General features: G+C 38.1%; 1 protein-coding gene and 1 pseudogene across 1 annotated transcript; both read right to left on the reverse strand.

The window, feature by feature from the left end:
* Nucleotides 1–1723: 1723 nt before the first annotated feature.
* On the reverse strand, nt 1724–7628 carry LOC116143556 (annotated as a pseudogene).
* Nucleotides 7629–9004: 1376 nt separating this feature from the next.
* On the reverse strand, nt 9005–12950 carry LOC116143557 (putative disease resistance RPP13-like protein 1). The gene is made up of 4 exons (XM_031429008.1): nt 11043–12950; nt 9857–10893; nt 9425–9569; nt 9005–9040 (listed from the first exon to the last, which is right to left on the reverse strand). The coding sequence occupies exons 1-4, from the start codon at nt 12948–12950 to the stop codon at nt 9005–9007; spliced, it is 3126 nt and encodes a 1041-aa protein (XP_031284868.1).
* Nucleotides 12951–21595: the final 8645 nt, after the last annotated feature.

A 21595-nucleotide genomic window follows, 5' to 3' on the forward strand; every position in this document is an offset into this window, starting at 1 on the left:
GCATGCAAACGAAAGAGAAAAAACAGAAAACGAAAGAGAAAACCAGGTCTGCAATAATGCTCTGTTTTTTATTCAAAAAACAGGGGTAAAAATATACACGCCAACGTCACTGTTTCAACTAATTACATTTCAAAATTCAAATTTAAATTAACTCCACCTGCTAAAACACGTACAAGCAAGTGAGAAACAACACTAAACCAAACCTAAAACAACCAATCATGTCAATGAATCAACCAACACAGTGACCAAAATAAAAACTGCTTCTGCATGAATTTACGGGAGATCAACAGACTTCAGCTGCAGTTCAAAAAATTGCCACCTTTCTACATTTCCAGCATGATATCACCTTTCAACACTCCTCCTTGATACATTTCTGGAAACACCAAGTCTGAACTGAAGATTCAAACTTGGCTTTGGACAACGGCTTAGTCAAATATCAGCGACCTGTTCTTCTCCCCGGCAGTGTATCAACTCAACTTCATATCTTGCACAACTTCCCTTACTGCATGGTACTTTATCTTGATATGCTTTGTACAGCCATATTAACTGATTTTTGGCCATAGAAACTGTAGACAGATTGTCACAGAAATTACAGTAGGCTGTCTCTGGGTTTGGTTAAGATCATCAAAATCTTCCTAAGCCAAATGGCTGGTTCACGGCAGCAGCAGCAGAATGTTTCAGCTTCTGCTGTTGATTGAGCTACCGTTGCTTGCCTTTGGACGCCAACACACAGCACCAGAATTTAAGAAAATACATACCCGGATGTACTCTTCATTTCATCTATTGATCCAGCCCATCACTGTCCGAATATCCCACAAGCTGAAAACTTTCAATTTCTGAACCACACACCAAGTCCAGGATTATCTTTATATATCTGCACCCTCTTGCTGCCCTGAAGTGATTTTCACTTGGATTAGTCATAAACCTGGAGAGAGACTTGTAGCATACATTAAGTCAGGCCTGGTTGCTGTTAATACAGCAAGCAACCTATTAAGCTTCTGTACAAACTCTCATCCACCCTGACAGCCCGTCTCTTTGCTCAATTTCTGAGTAGCACCGAGGTGTATTGACAGGCTTGCATTATCCATGCCAAACCGTTTAAGAACATCCACAGCATACCTCCTCTGATTGACAATATCCCACTTGAAGTTTGATTAATTTCCATACCCAGAAAAGACATTATCCCGAGATCTGTCATTTCAAACTCACAATTCATTGCTTCCTTAAATTCATCCACCTTACTGGACTGCTGCCGATGATGAGAAGGTCATCAACATACAGTGAAACATGATCAATTCGCCCTCCACGTTTCTTACATATATGTGTATGTTCATTGGGACTTCTCAAGTAACCCAAGCTACTCAAGTATTCATTGATCCTGCTGTACCAGGCTCTAGGAGCCTGTTTTAGGCCATACAAGGCCTTTCTTAAAAGATACACTTTATTCTCCTGGCCTTGAACTTGGTACCCATCCGGTTCGCAACATAGATCTCTTCATTGAGCCATCCATTTAAAACGCAGACTTGACTCCAGTTGGAATATTTTCCAACCTAATTGAGCCGCAGAGCAAGTAACAACCTAATTGTGTCAAGCCTTGCTACCGGTGCGAATGTATCATGAAAATCAATTCCATATCTTAGCAAACCCCTGACACCAACCTTGCTTTGTGCTTAGTACTGAACCATCGGACTATATTTCTTCTTGAAGATCCACTTGACTTGAATCACATTTCTATCCCTTGGTCTGTCCACAAGTTTCCAGGTCGATTTTTTTCTATCATTGCCAACTCCTCCTGCATAGCAACTCTCCAAGCTTCAGACTTTGCTGCTTCAGAGAAGTTAGTTGGTTCAAGTGTGGCAATTACACCTCTCATAACCTCACCATGAACGAGTCCCTCTAACCGGGAGCTCTTCTTCTTCAGCAGCTTCATCACCAACCCATCAATCTGCCGTGGACTTTCTTCTTTATCAACTTTGTTCTCTTCCCAATTCCAAACACTTTCTCATCAACCCTTTATCGCAGTGACATGTATCTTTTTGGTTTCTGGATTATACACTCTACAGCCTTGGAATTATTACTATATCAATGAAAATGCCTATAGTTCTTTGTCATCCAGCTTCTTCCTCTTGGCTGTTGGAACCAATACATAACAAGTGCGGCCAAAGACCCTTAAATGATCCACACAGGTTTGATCCCATACCAAGCTTCATAGGGAGTTTGGTTGATCAAGGATTTTGTGGGAGCCTATTCAGTAATAACCCGCAGTGTTTACAGCTTCTGCCCAAAACTTTTCGACAGTTTCTTCCAGCCAACATGCTCTTCCCATCTCCACAACGGTTCTATTCCTTCTCACACTTACCCATTCTGTTGTGGAGTATAAGGACTGCTGAATTGATGCTTGATTCCTGCCTCTATGCAGATTGTTTCAAACTCTTTTGATTTGTACTCACTCCATTGTCACTCCTCACCATTTTGATACTCAAACCATTTTGGTTTCAACCAACTGTTTAAACCTTCCAAAACTCCAGCAACTTCGTTTTTTTGCTTCAAGAATACACCCAACACATTCTAGTTTTATCATCAATGACAATACAAAATAACAACTCCCATTCAAGGAAGTGTTTGCAAGGGCCACATACGTCTGTGTGAATGAGTTGGAGTTTTTCTGGAGCTCTCCAACTTGGTTCACGGGAAAGGATGTCTACTTAGCTTGCCAAGATGACAGCATGACACATGGTGTTTACTTTATCATTTCGGGCAGTTTAGAACCATCTTTTGGTCTGAGCTTGCTTGAACCATGATAGTGATAATGGCCAAAACGCTGGTGCCATATTTCACTCATCTAGCTTAGCACTAGAGCCTGAATTCTGAATTTTTCTAGTCAATGGGAAAACTTTTTCCCATCATTCTAACTCTCATGAGTTCACTACCCTCACTTCTAATATCTTACAAGATTGATCCTGAAAATGTAGGACATATTTTCTTCTAACATTTGTCCTACACTAAGTAAACTTTGATTTAATTCGAACATAAAGCACATCAGAAATCAGCTTAGTACCTGATTGAGTTTGCACAGCCACATCACCTCTCCCTTTAACATCCACAATTCTCCATTCCCTATCTTGACTTTGATTGAAAAGCCATGTCCAGGCTGGTGAAACTTTGCAAGTTTGGAGTCATATGACTTGTGCATCCACTATCAATCAACCAGGTTTCATTGCATGATGAGGTAAACCCGCAGGATGCCACAAATAACTGCTCACTTCCTGCCCTTGCTGCAAATCTTCAACCATCCGAGCTTGCTGCTGAGGGATTCCCCTTTATTTTTGCAAACCTCTCTATATGGCCGAATTGTTTGCAGGCTCTACACTGAATTCCTGTCTGAACCAACACCGTTTTTCTGAGTGTCCCTTCTTCTTGCAGTGGGAACACGGTGGATACTCTTTTACCCCACCATGTTTATTCCACTAAGCATTAACTTTCTCTTTCCCTTTCTTATCTCCTGCATTTCTTTTGTTCCAGCATGCACACAACTTTCCCTTATGTGTTGCAACCATAGCACCTTCACCTGCGTCTTCCCCCTTAAAAGCCTTATTTGTTCTTGGCTTGTAAAGAATGACCAGCTCAGTTAGAGTTATTTGAGTCAAGTCTTTAGAATCCTCAAGAGAGGAGATTTTAGCCTCAAACCTTTCAGGTAGCTTCCTAACACTTTCTCCACAATTCTTCTATCCGTCAATTCACCCCAAGCAATCAATTTTATTACTACACTCATTAATCTATCAACGTACTCCCTTACCTCCTCAGTTTCTTGCATTTCAGCAACTCAAATTCTCTTCTTAGATTCAACACCTGCATGCCCCTTGTTGTATCACTACCGTATACTCTTCTCTCAACTTATCCCATGCTTCCTTTGGTGTTTCATACGCCTGATCTTGTGAATACAAGGTCAGTCATTGCTGCATGAATATGAGAGAGAGCTCTCGGTGCTTTGGCAGCCTCTTCTTCATGCATCCTGATTTGATTCAGGTGGGATTGGTCCCAAGGGAGGCAGTTGACGGTTCTCTTCCACGTACTGCCACAGACCCTGTCCACGAAGATGCCTTCATCTTGACTGCCACATGTGGTATTGATCGCCTAAAGACTGGTGTGAGAGAGACTGGAGGTTGTGCCATTGAAACTGAAAAAAAAATTTTGAGTTTTTTTTTTTTACGAAGAGAGTGACGAAACTGGGTTGAAAGTAAGAAGAAAGAAGATTAATTATCAGGCTCTCTAAGATCAATTAAAGCTCTGATACCATTTGATAGTTTTGCATGCAAACGAAACAGAAAAAACAAAACGAAAGAGAAACCAGTCTGCAATAATGCTCTGTTTTTTATTCAAAAAACAGGGGTAAAAATATCACGCCCAACGTCACTGTTTCAACTAATTACATTTCAAAATTCAAATTTAAATTAACTCCACCTGCTAAAACACGTACAAGCAAGTGAGAAACAACACTAAACCAAACCTAAAACAACCAATCATGTCAATGAATCAACCAACACAGTGACCAAAATAAAAACTGCTTCTGCATGAATTTACGGGAGATCAACAGACTTCAGCTGCAGTTCAAAAAAAAATTGCCACCTTTCTGCATTTCCAGCATGATATCACCTTTCAACACGATCTAATGAAGATATTCCTTGAGCTTGTCAAGGAAGGTTCTACAGTAAGCTACTATTGTTTCAACTCAGTTATAGATAATATGACCATGTAATCATGAATATTAGCTACATACATTAGGGTGTGAGCAACAAATTTTTTATAAATTATGTTAAACCCAACACCTCAAAGTACTCAGGAAATAAAGTTCAACAACCAAAATACAGTCAAGACAAACAACTTTTGAAATATGCTGCTACAAACCAACCTGAAAGAAACATAGTCAGACTGATTAGAGAAAGTGATAATGCGTTTAGTTAACTGGCTTTGGCACTGGAAATAAATGCTTTAGAATGTTCGCTGTTCTTTCACCTAGCTGACAATGTTTACATAGATCCATAGATGCAATATCAGTTCAATATGTCAATAAAGATTGTCAAATTTACACAATAACACGAAATGAAACGAAATTCCTGAATGACATAACAATCAAGTATTAGTAAAATCCTTCTCACAAGTTACAATTATTTTTCCTACATATAATCAGTCATTCCTAGATGATTTCCAGAAAAAGAATAGGAAAAACTTGCTGTAATGCCAATACAGTATTTTCACAGTACTTCTTTGAGAGGAGTAAATCATTATTATTAACACGTTGCATGCTATTACACGTAAAGTGATACCAATAAGAAAGTGCAAAAAGTGGTAACAATGTGAACACAACCATAATATGCACACAATCCAGTTGATTTTCCAGCAAACACTTTATTTCCCCAACTGGGAAAGGATACTTGCCACGTTGAGTAATCCAAAGTAGGCAGTTGGGCCAAAAGGTAGATGACTTATAATTAAACCATCTGGCAAACCACGATGTTCATGAGCCAACACAACATCAGTAAAATCATGCGCGCGGCAAGTTTCAATAATTTCAGATATAACCTGCAAGGAAAAAAATTGAGAAATTTTCTCATATTTATATTTGTTTGCAGCCTAGCTTAAAGCTGAATGTTCAGATGCTAATTTATAAAAAGCTCAGAAAAGGAGGACAATCATAGGATTTAAACTTTAAGATGCCCCTTACCTTGCATGACCAAAATTAATGGACTTGTCACATGGATACAAAAAATATGCACAGACAAACTCATAATCAAATTAATGATATGAAGGGATTATGAGGATGGATTCTTGACTATATTGGCTGTGATGTCACATTGTGAAACTATTAATCCACAAAGCTTAAAAGCTCATAGGAAAGAGCTCCACAGTAGTATTTTAATTCTCCCACATAGAAGGAAGATTTGCTTCAATATTCTCATAAACATAAATGAATATATACAAGGTCTACATTCGATGTGTATGACTGAAAATTATAATTAACCATGACTCAAATCAATAGGAACCAAAACAAAAAGATGAAGACTTCGAATCTACTATGCACATGTCAAAGAAGGGAAGAGTGGACAAGCATAAATTAAAGACCAACCTGGGAACCACGATTCATTCGCTGTGCATTAGGGAACACAAACTTCAATTCCTGCAGGAATAGTGGCAATTAAGAACACAGCCGATGATCAAGACAAACTTACATTCTCAATACGAACAAAAAGCATAGCTAGACTCGGCATATATATTAATCAAAGATACAACACCACAAGGCTAACCTTTACAAATTGTGCAAGAGGAGCACTTGGATTCAGGGACGTAGTCAGCAAAAATTTTGGATCTCTTTCCGTTGCATTTGCATATTCATCATCAATATGACTCTTCGGCACTGAGTTTCAGCAATAAGAAAGAGAAACATATTATCATTTATGCCCTATTAAGAATCTGACAACAATGCAACCAATTGCTCTGATACCATGTTAAGAATCTGAATCTTCTCTGATACTATGTTGAAAATCGGAGGAGTAAAACATAAAAATAAAGAACAACAATAACAACATAAAAAAAGGCACACAATATTTTACGTGGTTCGGCATAACTCGCTTACATCTACGGATGAGAGAGTTTTCACTATAATAATATGAATATGATACAAGTGTTTCATCACACCATCAACCCCTTTACTTAGGCGGACATCCCATTCCTATGGTGTTTAATACCCCTTGGTATTTACTCGATACCCGTAGTACCCTTACATCAAAACCCCTTGTATCCTCACATTCTCTCTTTCTCTTATTCCTCTCTCATTACCTTGAATTGGTTCTAACTCCCTTATTTATAGGTAAAATAAGACATTCTTATTCTACTAGGATTCATATTCCTATTCTTAATAGAACTCTTCTAATTTAAATCATTCTCCTATTTTAACTTAAATAAAGTCCTAAAGCAATTCTTCTTTCTTAGTAAAACTCAAAGTAAAAGGAAAACAAATATTCTTCAATTACAAATTCCTAAACTAGAAATTTGCCTAAAACTTAAATTCCTTTTCTTCTTGTTTGCCTTTTCTTCTTACTTGCCTTTCCTTCTTGATTGCCTTTTCTTCATCAATTACCAAAAAGTGTTCATATTCCAACAGTCCTCCTTGAACCTTTTTGGTAATTCATCTTTTCAGCTTGTTCTTCATTCTCTTACTCCTCGTTTCTTCTACAACTTTAGCCTTCCACCCTTAGTGTTGGCTTCTTTTTCTTCAGCCTACCACCCTTAGTGCTGGCTTCTTATCTCCAACCTGTGTTAGAGTCTTTCCTTTTCTTCCTCAAGTTCATCTTCTCAAGAACCTTCTTCCTGCCCGATGTGAGAATTTTGGAATTGACCACCCTGCCTACCTTCTTCTGCTTCGGGCGCTCGGTGTGACACTCTCTCCCACCCAAATTCGATGACACCTTTGTCGTCATGGTCATCCTGTCTACCTCTCCCTTGAGGCGCTTGGCATGAGTCGGGTCGAGGATAGTTTGGCTCTGATAGGCCCCAAGTTTCATCTCCACCTTTGGTTGGAGTCTCGATGGCTTTCTCTCGTCAATCCTGTCGCCGACATTCTTGCAGACCATCACCCTGTAATTTTTGCTTCATCTTCCTTAGGCCCTTTCTCCTGTAGGTCCCTTAAGAAAATAAGCTCCGATACCATGTTAAGAATCTGACAGCAATGCAACCAATTGCTCTGATACCATGGTAAGAATCTGAATCTGAATCTGCTCTGATACCATGTTAAAATCAGAGGAGTAAAACATAAAAAATAAGTAATAGCAATAACAACACATATAAAGGCACATGGTATTTTACATGATTCGGTATAACTTGCCTACATCCACGGATGAGAGGGTTTTCACTATAATAATATGCATACGATACAAGTATTTCATCACACCATCAACCTAGTACCTTTACTTAGGCGGACATCCCGTTCCTATGATGTTTAATACCCCTTGGTATTTACTCGATACCCGTAGTACCCTTACATCAAAACTCCTTGTATCCTCACATTTTCTCTTTCTCTTATTCCTCTCTCATTACCTTGAATTGGTTCTAACTCCCTTATTTATAGGTAAAATAAGACATTCTTATTCTACTAGGATTCATATTCCTATTCCTAATAGAACTCTTCTAATTTAAATCATTCTCCTATTTTAACTTAAATAAAGTCCTAAAGCAATTCTTCTTTCTTAGTAAAACTCAAAGTAAAAGGAAAACAAATATTCTTCAATTACAAATTCCTAAACTAGAAATTTGCCTAAAACTTAAATTCCTTTTCTTCTTGTTTGCCTTTTCTTCTTACTTGCCTTTCCTTCTTGATTGCCTTTTCTTCATCAATTACCGAAAAGTGTTCATATTCCAACATGCCCAACCATGAAAACATCTCTGTAGCCAGGAAAAAAAAATTGTTTATTCTACTCCATTCACCAAAAAGATTAAATGTAAACAAAAGTGTTCCTACATTTCTTCGAATTTGTTAAATTTCTTTTTAAAAGCTCCAAGTTATCTGAAGCTTATAAACACCAGGGATTGCATCAAGCTGAATATCTCCCCAAAGCAAAAACTAAAGAGCACAACGCAAAGTTACAAGCTAAACTTCAACAAAACCACATAAAATTGCAATGACCATCTCCTCGGAACCAAAAAAGACGTAATCTGAAGTTTAGTTTTTATATTTAATTTAAACAAAAAAGAGTAAACTTACCAGCAAGGTTTAGGGGTGATACTTATCGGATATTTTGGAAATAGTTATGGAAATGTGGTAACATTAATCCATGTGTAAACTATATCATATCAAAATTATTATAAATTATGTTAAATCCAACACCTCAAAGTACTCAGGAAACATAATCCTGCACAAAGAATAAAGCCTGAAACGATTCTCTGATTATCAATCCCCAAGGAACCTCCTCTTCTTGGTTGTGTTCATGTATGGTCTGATCACCCATTCAATCTAAGCTTCACTCAGATCAACTGTTCCCAACTTTATCTGCAACATATGCAAAGAAAAATGAGGACCAAATAGAATAGTCAATTATACAAAACTACACCATAAAAATACACCACTTCTGCATGATGGCAACAAATTAGATACCCTATCATCAATGTAAACAGATAATAAATGAACCATTGAATCTATTAGGCCAACTTCTCAACAAAACCTGTTTCTCTATTCATACAAGCAACTAGCAAGTATACACAGGAATATCCAGTAAAAGAGTAGAAAATAAGAGAAAAGGGAAAAAGAATTTCTTAAGCCATTGCATGGACTAGAAATGCAGAAAAATTTAACTTCACCAACAACAGTTGATAACTATAAACCAGCAAACTAAGTTATTAATTGTACTCTCAGAATTTAAAATGAACTATATACCTGAATAGAAAACGGGTTCCTTTCTCTGCCTCCATCCATTATCTTCCGTCTTGAAAAGTACATAGCATTACTTATTTGCAGATTTCTATGTTGCAGACATGACATATCTAGGGCCAATCTTCTCCTTGCTCCTTTTGGCAATGCGCTGTCAGCAAAGAACATTCACACATGTGCAGAAAAGAAAGGGAGCTTGACAGCCTCCCATGTGACAAGCAGAGAAGGCTAACACAGCTGTTGATCTCCAGGTTTTCAAGATATGGGAGGAACAGAGGGACACTGAGATCCAAGACTTCATGCACTGCAAACTAACTGAATCAAAAAGATATGAGAGAGGCAGGCATCCAGCATCCCTCCTCTTTCTGGGGACTGAGATGGTCACAATTTTTTTATTGAGATTGTAAGTTGGGGGCCAAAACACCATTTAGAAATAACCGAAGCTTTGGACAGCGAGATATACGCAGTGCTGGAAGAGAAACACCATCTGGCATTGACATGAGATTCCTGCAATTCGAGACTGAAAATTTTGTCTCGTTGGGAGTGAGCAACCCTGTCCCAGGAAAGGATACCAGATTATCACAATGACTAACTTCCACTTCTTGAAGAAATCTGAATTCTGGGACAAGAAGATCCTCTGAAACTTCCATAAATTTGAGATACCTGCAATCCTGTATATGAAGAGATTTAAGCTTGTTGAAAAAGCCCATTGGGAAATTTGTGAGAGAATCACAGCTACACCTTATGATTAGTTCCTGAAGCTCAGTGTAAAATATGGTATCCTCAAATACCAAATCTAATTCCCTACAGTCATCAATTCTCAGTAATTTCAATAAAGGAAGGTTCTTGGGCAGGTCCCTCGTCAGTTTTTGACAGCTCCTTATGTGAAGCTCCTGGAGTGAAGGAAATTCTCCACCATCTACCTCAAAAGATGACCAGTGCATCCAATTTGGCATGCCCTCAAACCACAAACTACACAAAGATTTGAATGGGTTTATAGAAGATGGACCAACTCCATAGAATTCAGAGCCAACACCTACCAACCTCTCCATATTTGTAATACGGAGTTTTTTGAGAGATGATAGCTGCCCCAGTGATGGTAAAGAAGAACAATTTTTGCAATCATTAAGATGTAGGAACACCATGTTAGAGAATGATACATCCCCCAACCAAAGTGGAAACTTTCCACCGTTGTACTTGTCAAGGGTAAGTTTCTCTATATTTTTGTGAGGACATAACTTCTCAAGGACATCTGTTTCTGCTTGTAGATCATGAATGTTAGAGTCCCACCTGAAAACGAGCTCTTTAATATTCTTCTTATCCTTCAGTTTTGCATTCTCAGCAGCTGTAGCATTCCTAACATTTTGCAGTTGTAAAATGGAAAGCTTTCCATGGAGATTCAAGAGCCCACTCAACTCGCTAATGCTAGAACCACTCTTGTTGCCCACAACAAAAGTGTTTGAAGACAATCTAATCTACCAAATTCAGGTGGCATCTCTCTCAACCTGGTTTCAGACACATCAAGATAACATAATTTAGACAAGTGTCGCATATCTGCTGGCAACTGTGTGAGATTAGAACATCTTGACAAAATCAATGTCTGCAAATTGTGCAAATAACATACTGATTTTGGCAATGTTAGAAATAAATTGCGAGATAAGTCCAAGTAGCGTAAATGTTGCAGTTTGCAAAAAATATCAGGCAAACTAGTGATGCTATAATCAGACAGGGACACCACACGCAAACATCTCATTGTTGGCAACAGCGCTTCAATAACCATTTTATTTAAGTTACAGTATCTGCCATGATTTGATGGTAAGCTCAATGGTAGGAAGGTTCTCAGAAACTTTACTTCATGCAAGGCTTCAAACTTCTCAGGAGCATCAAGCTGGTCCCTACCATATGAAAAGTGGCGAGCTCGTTCAGGAATGTAATGTGGCTCATCTCTCTCGAGCTTGAAGCAAAATTCACCTGCTGCAAATTGAGCTAATTCATTGACAAGATCATGCATAATGAAATGTCCTTCATTACCACCTTGAGCTAATTCATTAACAAGATCATGCATAATGAAATGTCCTTCATTACCACTTGATTGTTGAAAAAATGACCTTGATAATAGTTCATCAAAGTACTCATGCCCTTCCTCTGTCTGCCGCAAAAAGCCTTCTGCCATCCATAACAAAATTAACTTCTCCTTTTCAAATACATAACCTTTGGGAAACATTGAACAATAAGAAAAGCATCGTTTTAGAGACGAAGGGAGATAGAAGTAACTCAATCTCAAAGAAGGAAGTATGTTGCTCTTATCAATTGGTAGATCCCATATTTTGTTGTTTAAAATTTTGTACCATTCATGGGGTTCTGTCTTAAAGTGCAATAAACTCCCTAATGTTTTTGCAGCCAAAGGCAAGCCTTTGCACTTTTTTGCTATCTCTTCACCAATTAGCTTCAAGTTTGAACGTAAGTGGGTTTCCTCATTTTTAAACTGTCTTGCAAACACTGACCAGCAATCTTTGTCAGATAATTGTAGAAGACGATGAGTAAAAACGGCCTGCATTGTAAATGCAACTCCTTGGTTACGAGTTGTCACAATAATTCGACTCCCCTTGGCGGCAGCTTTGAAGCAAGTTTGGAGAACATCCCAGTTGATAAAATTCTCGTTCCATACATCATCTAAAACAAGAAGAAATCTTTTTCTAGTCAATCTCTCCTTTAATCTGACCTGAATTACATTTAGATCAGTAATGTTGCAATGTCGTGAAGTCACCGAATCTAAAATGGCTTTAGACACCTTGAACACATCAAAATCTTCAGAAACATATGTCCATATTCTTGGACTAAAATGTTTCTTCACCCTTAAATCATTGTACAAAAGCTGAGCGAGGGTTGTCTTTCCAACCCCACCAATCCCAATTATTGCAATTACAGGGATATCCTTCACATTGTCCTCCCTATTAACACAACTTGAAAGCAATTTACTGGTAATCAGCTCTTTGTCATCATCTCTACCAAATATTTCAGATTCATCCACCAGAGACGTTGTTGGCAGTTTTGGAGAGTGCTTTGCCGCAAGATTTTGATTCATTTCTTTTAGACCGAGAACATCTTTCTGCTTTGCTAAATGTTCTAGCCTTGAAGTCATCTTCTCAAGTCTACATCCCAACTCTTTAGTAAGTGCATTGAGATTAGAGATGTTGCTCCGTACCTGATCACTGTTGCAAGCTTGAAGTTGAGCACCCTGTTTACAATCTGAAGCGACCGTATCTATGTCATCCAGCAAATCCTCAGCCTGGTATGCAGCATCTTTAAGTTCATCAACCCATTCTTTCACAAATGAGTTTGTAATTTGTTTCTCCTCTGCGTCACTGAGCACCGCGTTAATTGTTAACAATGTTATCTTCAGCCTCTGTAGGAGAGTCTCATCAAATTTACGTCTCTGGAAAAGGTCTATGAACTGACGAGAAGCTAATCTGTCAAACAGCACTTGAAGAAAAGCTGAAAGAACTGCTCCTCCGACAGTTTCGAAGATCATGGTGTCTAATTATGCAGAAATGGAGAAGAAATATTAGTACCCTAATAAAATGAAGGAAATAGAAATACCGAAATAGAACCAAATTTGGTTTCGATTTGAACAGGAGATTCTACACCGCAAATGAGTCAACTGTAGTAGCAGCCTAGCTTGTGAACGGGAAAAATAGAAGTAGAAAAGTATAAAAAGCGACATTAGATAAGGTATACACTTTTTGGAAACTTTCCATCTCGTTTTATAAAGTAAAGTACAAAATAATATTCTAAAATTCTATATAAATGAATACGGAATTTTAATCGATTAATTACATGGTAATGTTAAAATAAGTGTAGAATTCTTATACTTTTTACGATAAAAGATTGGTTCACAATCCAATTTAGAAACTTTCTTTTACAAACCCAATTGACAGTTTACAATTAAATAAGTAAGATTTATTGTCGAAGTTGTGAGAAAAAGTTTATAAGATTAAATTATAAGTGTAATATTATTCTATTTTTTATAAATTAAAAAAAAAAAAAAGATAAAACATAATATTCCTTTAGTCTCCCCTTGTTTTTCTTTAATCCATTTATTATGCCGCCCTGTGTCTCTGGCCTATTGAATTGTCCTTTGTGTTGTCTTTTTCTTAAGACCGGGCAAAATTGGTGTTGCATCCGTGGATCCATTCGTATGTAGGGCTGCAAACGAACCGAATAGTTCGCGAACGTTCGTTGTTCGTTCGATTACTGTTCGATAATGTTCGCGAACATTTGTTTGCGAACAGTTCGATAGTTGTTCGATAATATGTTCGATCGAGTTCGAACAGGGGTTGTTCGTTCGATTATGTTCGCGAACACTATACGTTCGACTAATCCATCCATTCGATTGTTCGTTCGTTTATGTTCGAAAAATATGTTATGCATTATTATAATTAAATTTTTTTTTTTCATTTTTATATTATGTTTGATTTAGTTTAGATGAATTTTTTTTAATGGTAATCAATAATAAAATATTATGATGCTTTTGTTTTTCTTATATATATAATATGTTTGAATTTTTTTTTCCAAATGTCATCAATAATAAAATATATAAGTATATAGAATTTTAATTAAAAAGTAATAAATTATTATGATACATAGCATGACAAATTTAATAACATAATCAAGTGTATAATCAAGTGATATATAATATAGTAAATCCAATAACATAATAGTTTCATATTTTTCTAAATGTAATCAATAATTAAATATTATAAGATAGTATTTCAATTAATAAATAATAAATATAGTATGGTAAATTGATAAACATAACATATTGTATAATCAAGTGATGTATAACATACCAAATTTAATAATATAATAGTTTAATTAAACCTAAATTAATCACACATTTGTAATAATCATTTATTACAATAAACTCTCATATCACTATGAATTTATAGGTGTTGGTACAGAATAAATATGTAGACAGTAATGATAATATATATATATATATAGATATATTATTATTATAATTAATCACACATATATTTGATCATATATTACAAGATTTTCATTCCACTATAAATTTATGGGTGTTGATATAAAATATATGAAACATTTAAAATATTTATGATAATTCATGTAATGATAATAATATATGATAACCTATAATTTTGGTAATTTCATAACCTATTTAACTTATGATTAATATATGATGATAAATTTTGTATATACACAATTAACAATTATATATACAATTAATCACACATATGTATTGATCAATATTATAATAGGCCATCATTTCACTATGAATTTATGGGTGTTATACAAAATATATATATCAACAAATTAATCACACATATGTATTGATCATATATTACAATAACTTTTATTCCACTATAAATTTATGATGTTGATACAAATATATATGTAAATATTTAAAATATTTAGGATAATTATATAATGATAATAAATATATATATGTAAACAAATTCCTTTTGTTTGTGTCATGTTTGATATGGAACTAAATTGTTTTGAACGATTTATTGTTCTGTTTAATTTGTTTTGAAGTTTTATTATTTATGATATTATTTATTTTAATTTAGTGAGTTTTATTGATTTGTTTAATATATAAATATATAAAGAGTTGGTTTATTTTCAAATATTGAATTAATGGTATGAATTATAAATTGTTGCATATTTGTTTTTTAGAGCATGAATTGGAAAGTTAGTGTACATTTTTTATTCGAACAAGTTATTCGAACATGTATTTCAAGTTATTGAACGAGTTATTCGAACAGGTATTTACAAATTATCGAACAAGTTAGTCTAACAGGTATTTCAAATTATCATGCATTATCGAACGAGTTAGTCGAACAGGTATTACAAATTATCGAACGAGTTAGTCGAACGAACAAGTTAGTCGAAAGTTAGTCGAACAAGTTAGTCGAACAGTTAGTCGAACAAGTTAGTCGAACGAACACGAACGAGTTACGAACGAACACGAACGAGCTTTGTTATCGAACGAACACGAACACACATCATGTGTTCGTTCGAACACGAACCGAACAACATGCTTATCGAACGATTTTCGAACGGGCCTGTTCGTTCATGTTCGTTCGATTGCGGCCTATTCGTGATTTTAACAGATATGGGTTAATATATTTAAGGGTCGTTTCGTAGTATTTTTAGTCGGAAACAATTCTCTGAGTAATAAAACAAGAAAGAAGGAAAAGTATGCAAAAAAAAAAAAAAAAAAAAAAAAAAATTACAGATGGTAAGCCATACAAACAAAACATCTTTCCCAAACCTTACATATATATACTCATCTTTCCCAAACCCTATATGAATGGATGGATGTATTTTGGGGGCGTTTGGTTGGAGGTAATAGAAGATTAATAGGGTTATGTTATCTTATATTACTTGATTGTCAAGTAATATAAGATTTCGGTAATCTTGTATTACCAATAGTTGTTACTGTTTGTAATATTGGAGGTAATCTGATTATCTCCATTTTCTTAAGTATTGTAAGATTACCTTAGTAATCTTATTTTTGTTACAATTATATCTCTTATTAATAAAAAAAAAAAAAAAAAAAAAAAATTGGACAATAATGCCCCTATTTTAAAATAAACTTACATTAATATTCCATTTCAATTTTACCCTTGTTTAATTAAGTTTTTGGACAATAATACTCTTATATTTAAAACAAATTACAAACAACCACCGTCACCCAGCCACCACCGCCAACAATAGGCCAACCACTATGGATTGCCGCCAGAAAGTTGCCAGAGTCCCTAAAAATGACCGAGATCCGTTGGGAGGCTTCAATATGGCCATTTCCAGCCATATTGATGGCCGAAAACAACCACATCAGGCCAGATCTGGTCGTTAGGGTGGAATAGTTCTGGCCGCTAATAGCTAAATCTAGGCGAGATCTAGCCGTTTTCGGCCATCAATATGGCCAGAAACGGCATACCGGAGCCTCGTGGTCACGGTGAGCTACTCACGGCAACTTTCAGAGACTTTCGACTGTGGTTTGCGGTGGCGGCAGGGGGTGGGGTGATTTTGTCATAAATTAAAGTTTACATAAGCTGGATGTTTTAGCTAAATCTGAAATATTGGGGGTTAAAAGAATTATTCAAAAATTAATAATAATAATAATAATAATAATATATTAATATTTAAAAAGAGGGTAATTTAGTAATTTAAATAACATACACACCAATTTATTCCCCCTAACCAAATATATTAATATAACATACTCACCAACTATCAAACACATTTTTCTAAAGATTCCCAATAATTTTCAAGATAATATAAGATTCTAGTAATCTAATATTCTCAGTAATTCAACATTTCCTGAACCAAACGCACCCTTTGTGAAAAGTTATTTATATATTTGGTGAGTATTAAAAAATAAATTAATATTTAAAAATTGTTTCTAGAATTAAAAATATAAAAAAATGAAATTTATTAACATTTAAAAATCACATTATAAAAATAGGCGAGCTTGAGTCGGGCCTGAGACTACAAAAAATCATTCGAACCGGGCTTAGGCTTTACCTGTCATACCCGTGACCAGCTTGTACCGAGCTTGAGCCTTTGTCATGAAATCAGACTTGGGCCTGGGCCAAGGGATACCCGATCCCCGTTCGGCCTATTGCCATCACTGTCTCTGAGTACTAAAACAAGAAAGAAGCAAAAGAATTTAAGAAACTCTCAGTTTCTATCAGCCATTGAACTTTCCAAGAATTTAAGCCAGAAACTTGAAGAGAAAAATTTCAGCTTTGAAACATCGACAATATTTATTCTTCCAAGCAAGAAACCACCTATTCAACAAGAAGAAAAAGATTAAAGCATCGCCAAATCTCAACAAATTCACCTTTACCAAAGAATTCCACATTCATTTGATCCATTTCTCGAACATCAAATCCACACCCTCCAAACTCAAAACCAAGAAAGTATCAGTCATTTTCACTTAGTCAAAACAGAATTGAGACCTGCCAAAATATAAGCCACAAGGATGTTTGTGTATGTGAAGTTGGTTTCTGTTTAAGAAAGAGATGAAATAAGGACAAGGGTGGGCCTTCACGTCCCAGAAAAAAGTTGTCTTCTTCTTTCCTCTGAATTTGAACTGATTTAAAAAAAAGAGTACTTATGTCTGCATCAGGTTCAGAAATAACCCATTTGCATAAGAATCTTCAAAATGTTGATACGTGATTTTGACACCAGCCAAACACACGTGTGAAATGTTGAGCTGGCCCAGAAGACACACATGGATGAGAGAATGAGAGAAAAAGTAATGGAGAACAGCGTTTAAAGTGGTTCGGATGCTCAAGGAAGCAAATCCTACGTCCACTGATTCTTGTATTAATAATAGTGGTCAGGTCGCGTTCAGCGGACTGACTTACAAGTGATTACACAAGAGAGAGAATGTTATTTTTCTTTAGAGAGATTAGCTAACCCCCCAAATGAGAGAGGAGCTCTCAATTTATAGTGGGATGGATTAATGTTATGATTACTAAATCTGTGAGGTGGGATTATCCGTACAAATCCTTCTTTATGTCCCATTGCCCACCTTCTAGAGCGATATACGCTATTTGGTGCAGGGATTAGACACGTGGAATCGCTATAGCTCCTAGCTGATCTGACGCTCACCCATTGCCCTGACAGGAGCATGCCGTCCCTATCATTATGTGACATGGCTTCCTCTGACTGGTTGCGGGCCTACCTAAGCTCTAACTTTTTATGCTGACTGGGTCTTGCGTTAGCCCTACTTTTTCAGGCATAACAGTAGTCCCCTAGTTTTTAAGGTTTGAGGATCGAACCTTGGAAACTATAATTCATGCCGTGACAAGACACCTTCGAGAAAATTCTGGTGATTCTAACCTATTTGAAAAGAGGTCAAGACTGCGCTTTTGTGCGCGCGACCTGATATAGTCTGCTTAAGGATGAACGACCTGATCTTAGACCATACCAATGCTTCGATTTCGATTTTCCGAAGTTCACAACTTGATCTTACTTGTAATTCTCCTCTGGACAAGGGATTGGGCTGTTTCGAAACTGAATACTCGCGAGAGTCATGTCGCTTCGCGACCAATGGGGTAGAGTCGAGGAGTCACGTTGCTTCGTGACTAGCCAGACGAAGAGTGTTCTACGTAACGATCTCCTCAGACGTTACCTGTTGCATTTTCGTAATGGATACATTTAATGAAATGCCTTCTATTCTGACAGACGTGTCCTGGGCACAATAAATGCCAACCATGCGTATTAAATGCATGACATGCTGAAACGATATCCCATATCAGAGCATTAAAATGCAAATTGGGGCGCATTTAATGCAGCAGGAGAATCGTGTCGTCGCTTGAGTTTTTCAATGGAGAAGGACGACGATTTGGTTTTCTTGGAGCGTGACGGTCACCCTTCCCCGCGGATCTGCGACACGTGGTCGCGATCAACGATGAGATACATTTTTTCCGCTCAAACGTCGTTTGATTTTGGAAAAACCAAGCGCCAGTTCTTTTGCTATAAACCCAAGTTCATTTCAGGCAATGTCACCATACTCATCTTTTCAGAGAGAGCAAGAGACTTTTGCAAACTTGGATTCTTTGCCTTCCAAACCAGCGTGTACCTGATATTCGAAGCGGAAGGATTCATCTTCATACTTCGAGAGGTAAGGATCGCTTTTTGTTTTTATTTCTTACTCCCAGTAGTTGATAAATGATATCAGTCTACTGGTAGTTGATCGGAGACGAAATGTCTTTGTTGGGTTCGAGCCATGAATGGCGGCTCGAAACATTCTGTTAGGGTTTTTTTTGGGATTTAGGAAGGGAAGTGTTTGCTTTCCTCCACGTCATCGTACGAAATAGTGTACGAGGGCTATATGACCCCCTGCTTGTCGCTTTTATAGACTGTAGTAGAATGGACCCCTCAACGACTAGATCCGAGGAATGGACCAGTTCGTCTACACAGGATGCTCTTGCGAGCCCCATTCGAAAGATCTACTCGGTACTTACTGAGGATGAGCTCGAAAGGGTGATAGAACAATACGGTATCCGCGCGGATGTCTTCCACGATAGGACACGTACAGCTCGGTATCCACCACGTGGGTTGGCCACGATCTCCGAGGATATCTTCAAGGGTGGGGGGTTGATTCCTTTCCACCCTTTTGTCAAGTCGATCCTAGATCATTTCGGGATCGCGCCGATGCAACTCATGCCGAACGCGTACATGATTGCCGTTGCCATGTACATCGCATGTCGTGAGAACGGGTAAGGCGAGCTAACTGCGGTAGAGCTCGGTTGCTCGTATATCCTAAAAAAAAGCAAGGACAAGGATTTCTACTACTTGTCCAGGCGACCAACTATAGCAGCAGAGATACATAGTTACCCTAGTAATGCGGGGGTCTACGAGACGAAGTTTTTCTTCTTTTGTTACGACGGCCTTTGTCGCTTCCAGGAGCCGAGTAGGTTCTTTTCCCTTAACGAATTTATTGACTTTGTTTGTCATTTGCTAACGAACAATTTATTTTTTTGGTAGTTAACAAAACGACCAGTTTAGAGCTGCTCACGGACCCGGACAGAATCATAGCTTTCAGTTTCCTGTATGAAGCGAGTCGCGACGCAAGGCTAGTCGTGACAACCGCAAACCTGCGGAGATATGATTTCTTCAACATAGACGCGACCTTAAAGCCCCCATCGAGTAAGTTGCGTTAACTGGGTTTTTCAATTGCGCAATGAACTATTTTTACTAACGACGTTTATGTGCAGCAACCATGCCTTCGAAGGTGCCAAGGTCACCACGACAAAGACAGATTACCTTCCCTTGAGCAAGGACCGCTAGGATGACCGAAGCTGCTCCCAGTGGTCCCCCGGTCGAAGGGGCAACATCGGGGGCTTCGACGCGTCCCACTGAGACTTCCCAACCTTCAGTGGGCGCTTCCCAGCCTTCGACTGCTCACCCGAAGCAAAAGACAACGGCTCAGCAACCCAAGAAGAAGCGATAAATTCGAACCGAAGAATCAGAGTCTGAACCAGAGGATCTGGGCGTTCAGCCTGGGAGGTCGCAGCCAGGCATTCCCACTGCTTCGGGAGCATCTCGAGCAGGGCAAAGAGAGATCGCAGGTACTGGAAAGAGGTCGGGTAAGGAACCGGTGGGTGACACCCTTGCCGGGGGCGCTGGCAAAGACACTCCAGTGCTGGACTCGATGGGACAACTGTCGGATCATTTGCAGCCAGTGGTTTTCACCTTACTAGAGCGCGGACTCGCGGAAGTATTTGAATAGTTTGTGGGTTCCAACCATGTGGACCTAATGTCCAAATCAATCCAGCACATAAGCAAGGTAAAACGAACTGTCCTCAGCGAGAACTTTGCCTTTTCGTTCTTGGTAAGAAACTGACATTCTTCTTGTTTGCAGGCTCTACTCTCCATGCAACTATCCCTGCAAAAGGTCCAATTGGGAGCTGCTGCGGGAGAGGTCGCACTGAAGAAAGAGAATGCGAAGCTCAAGCGGGATCTGGAAGCCGCCGAAGCAGAAAAGGAGCTATCCACTGAATTGGTGAACCAGTACCTGAACGAAAGGGATGCGGCTCTTCGCATGGTGGATTTTCAAAAGACCGAGCTCGAGAAGCACGGGGAGGAGATAAAGGAACTCCAGAGGACTATAGCCAGGCTCTCCAGTGAGGTCGGCGAGAAAGACCAGGAGCTCAAAACGACCTCTCAGTAGGCCTTACGAGCAGAGCAGGAGACGGAGGCCTCCGAGAAGCAAAGGCGGGCTCTCGAAGCCGAACTCCAAGCAAGTCAGGGAAGAGTTACTTCACTGACCGAAGATATGCAGAGCCAAGCAGCGGAGATCGAGGCAAAGGCTGCTGAATGGGCAATTGAGTCCATCTATGCCTTGCAGCTGAAGAATCCGCAGATTGATATGTCCGACCTCCCGGAGGATTGGCAAAAAACTCTCATATCCATGGCGCGGCTCGACGATGAAGAAGCCGCCCGAGGATTTGGTTAGGGAGATGCTTCGGGATACGCCCCGGAGAAGTCCACAGCCGACCAGGCAGATGGCGACCAACCCTGAGATTGCGAGGTTGGGCCTTCAGGAGTTGGGGATCAGGGCCAATAATTGTAATTTATTTTTGAGATCTTGTTCGTTGTACTTATTAATGAAATGCATCTTTCTTAATCTCT

The sequence above is a fragment of the Pistacia vera genome, unplaced genomic scaffold (genome assembly GCF_008641045.1).
Source record: "Pistacia vera cultivar Batoury unplaced genomic scaffold, PisVer_v2 Contig430, whole genome shotgun sequence".
NCBI lineage: Eukaryota > Viridiplantae > Streptophyta > Magnoliopsida > Sapindales > Anacardiaceae > Pistacia > Pistacia vera.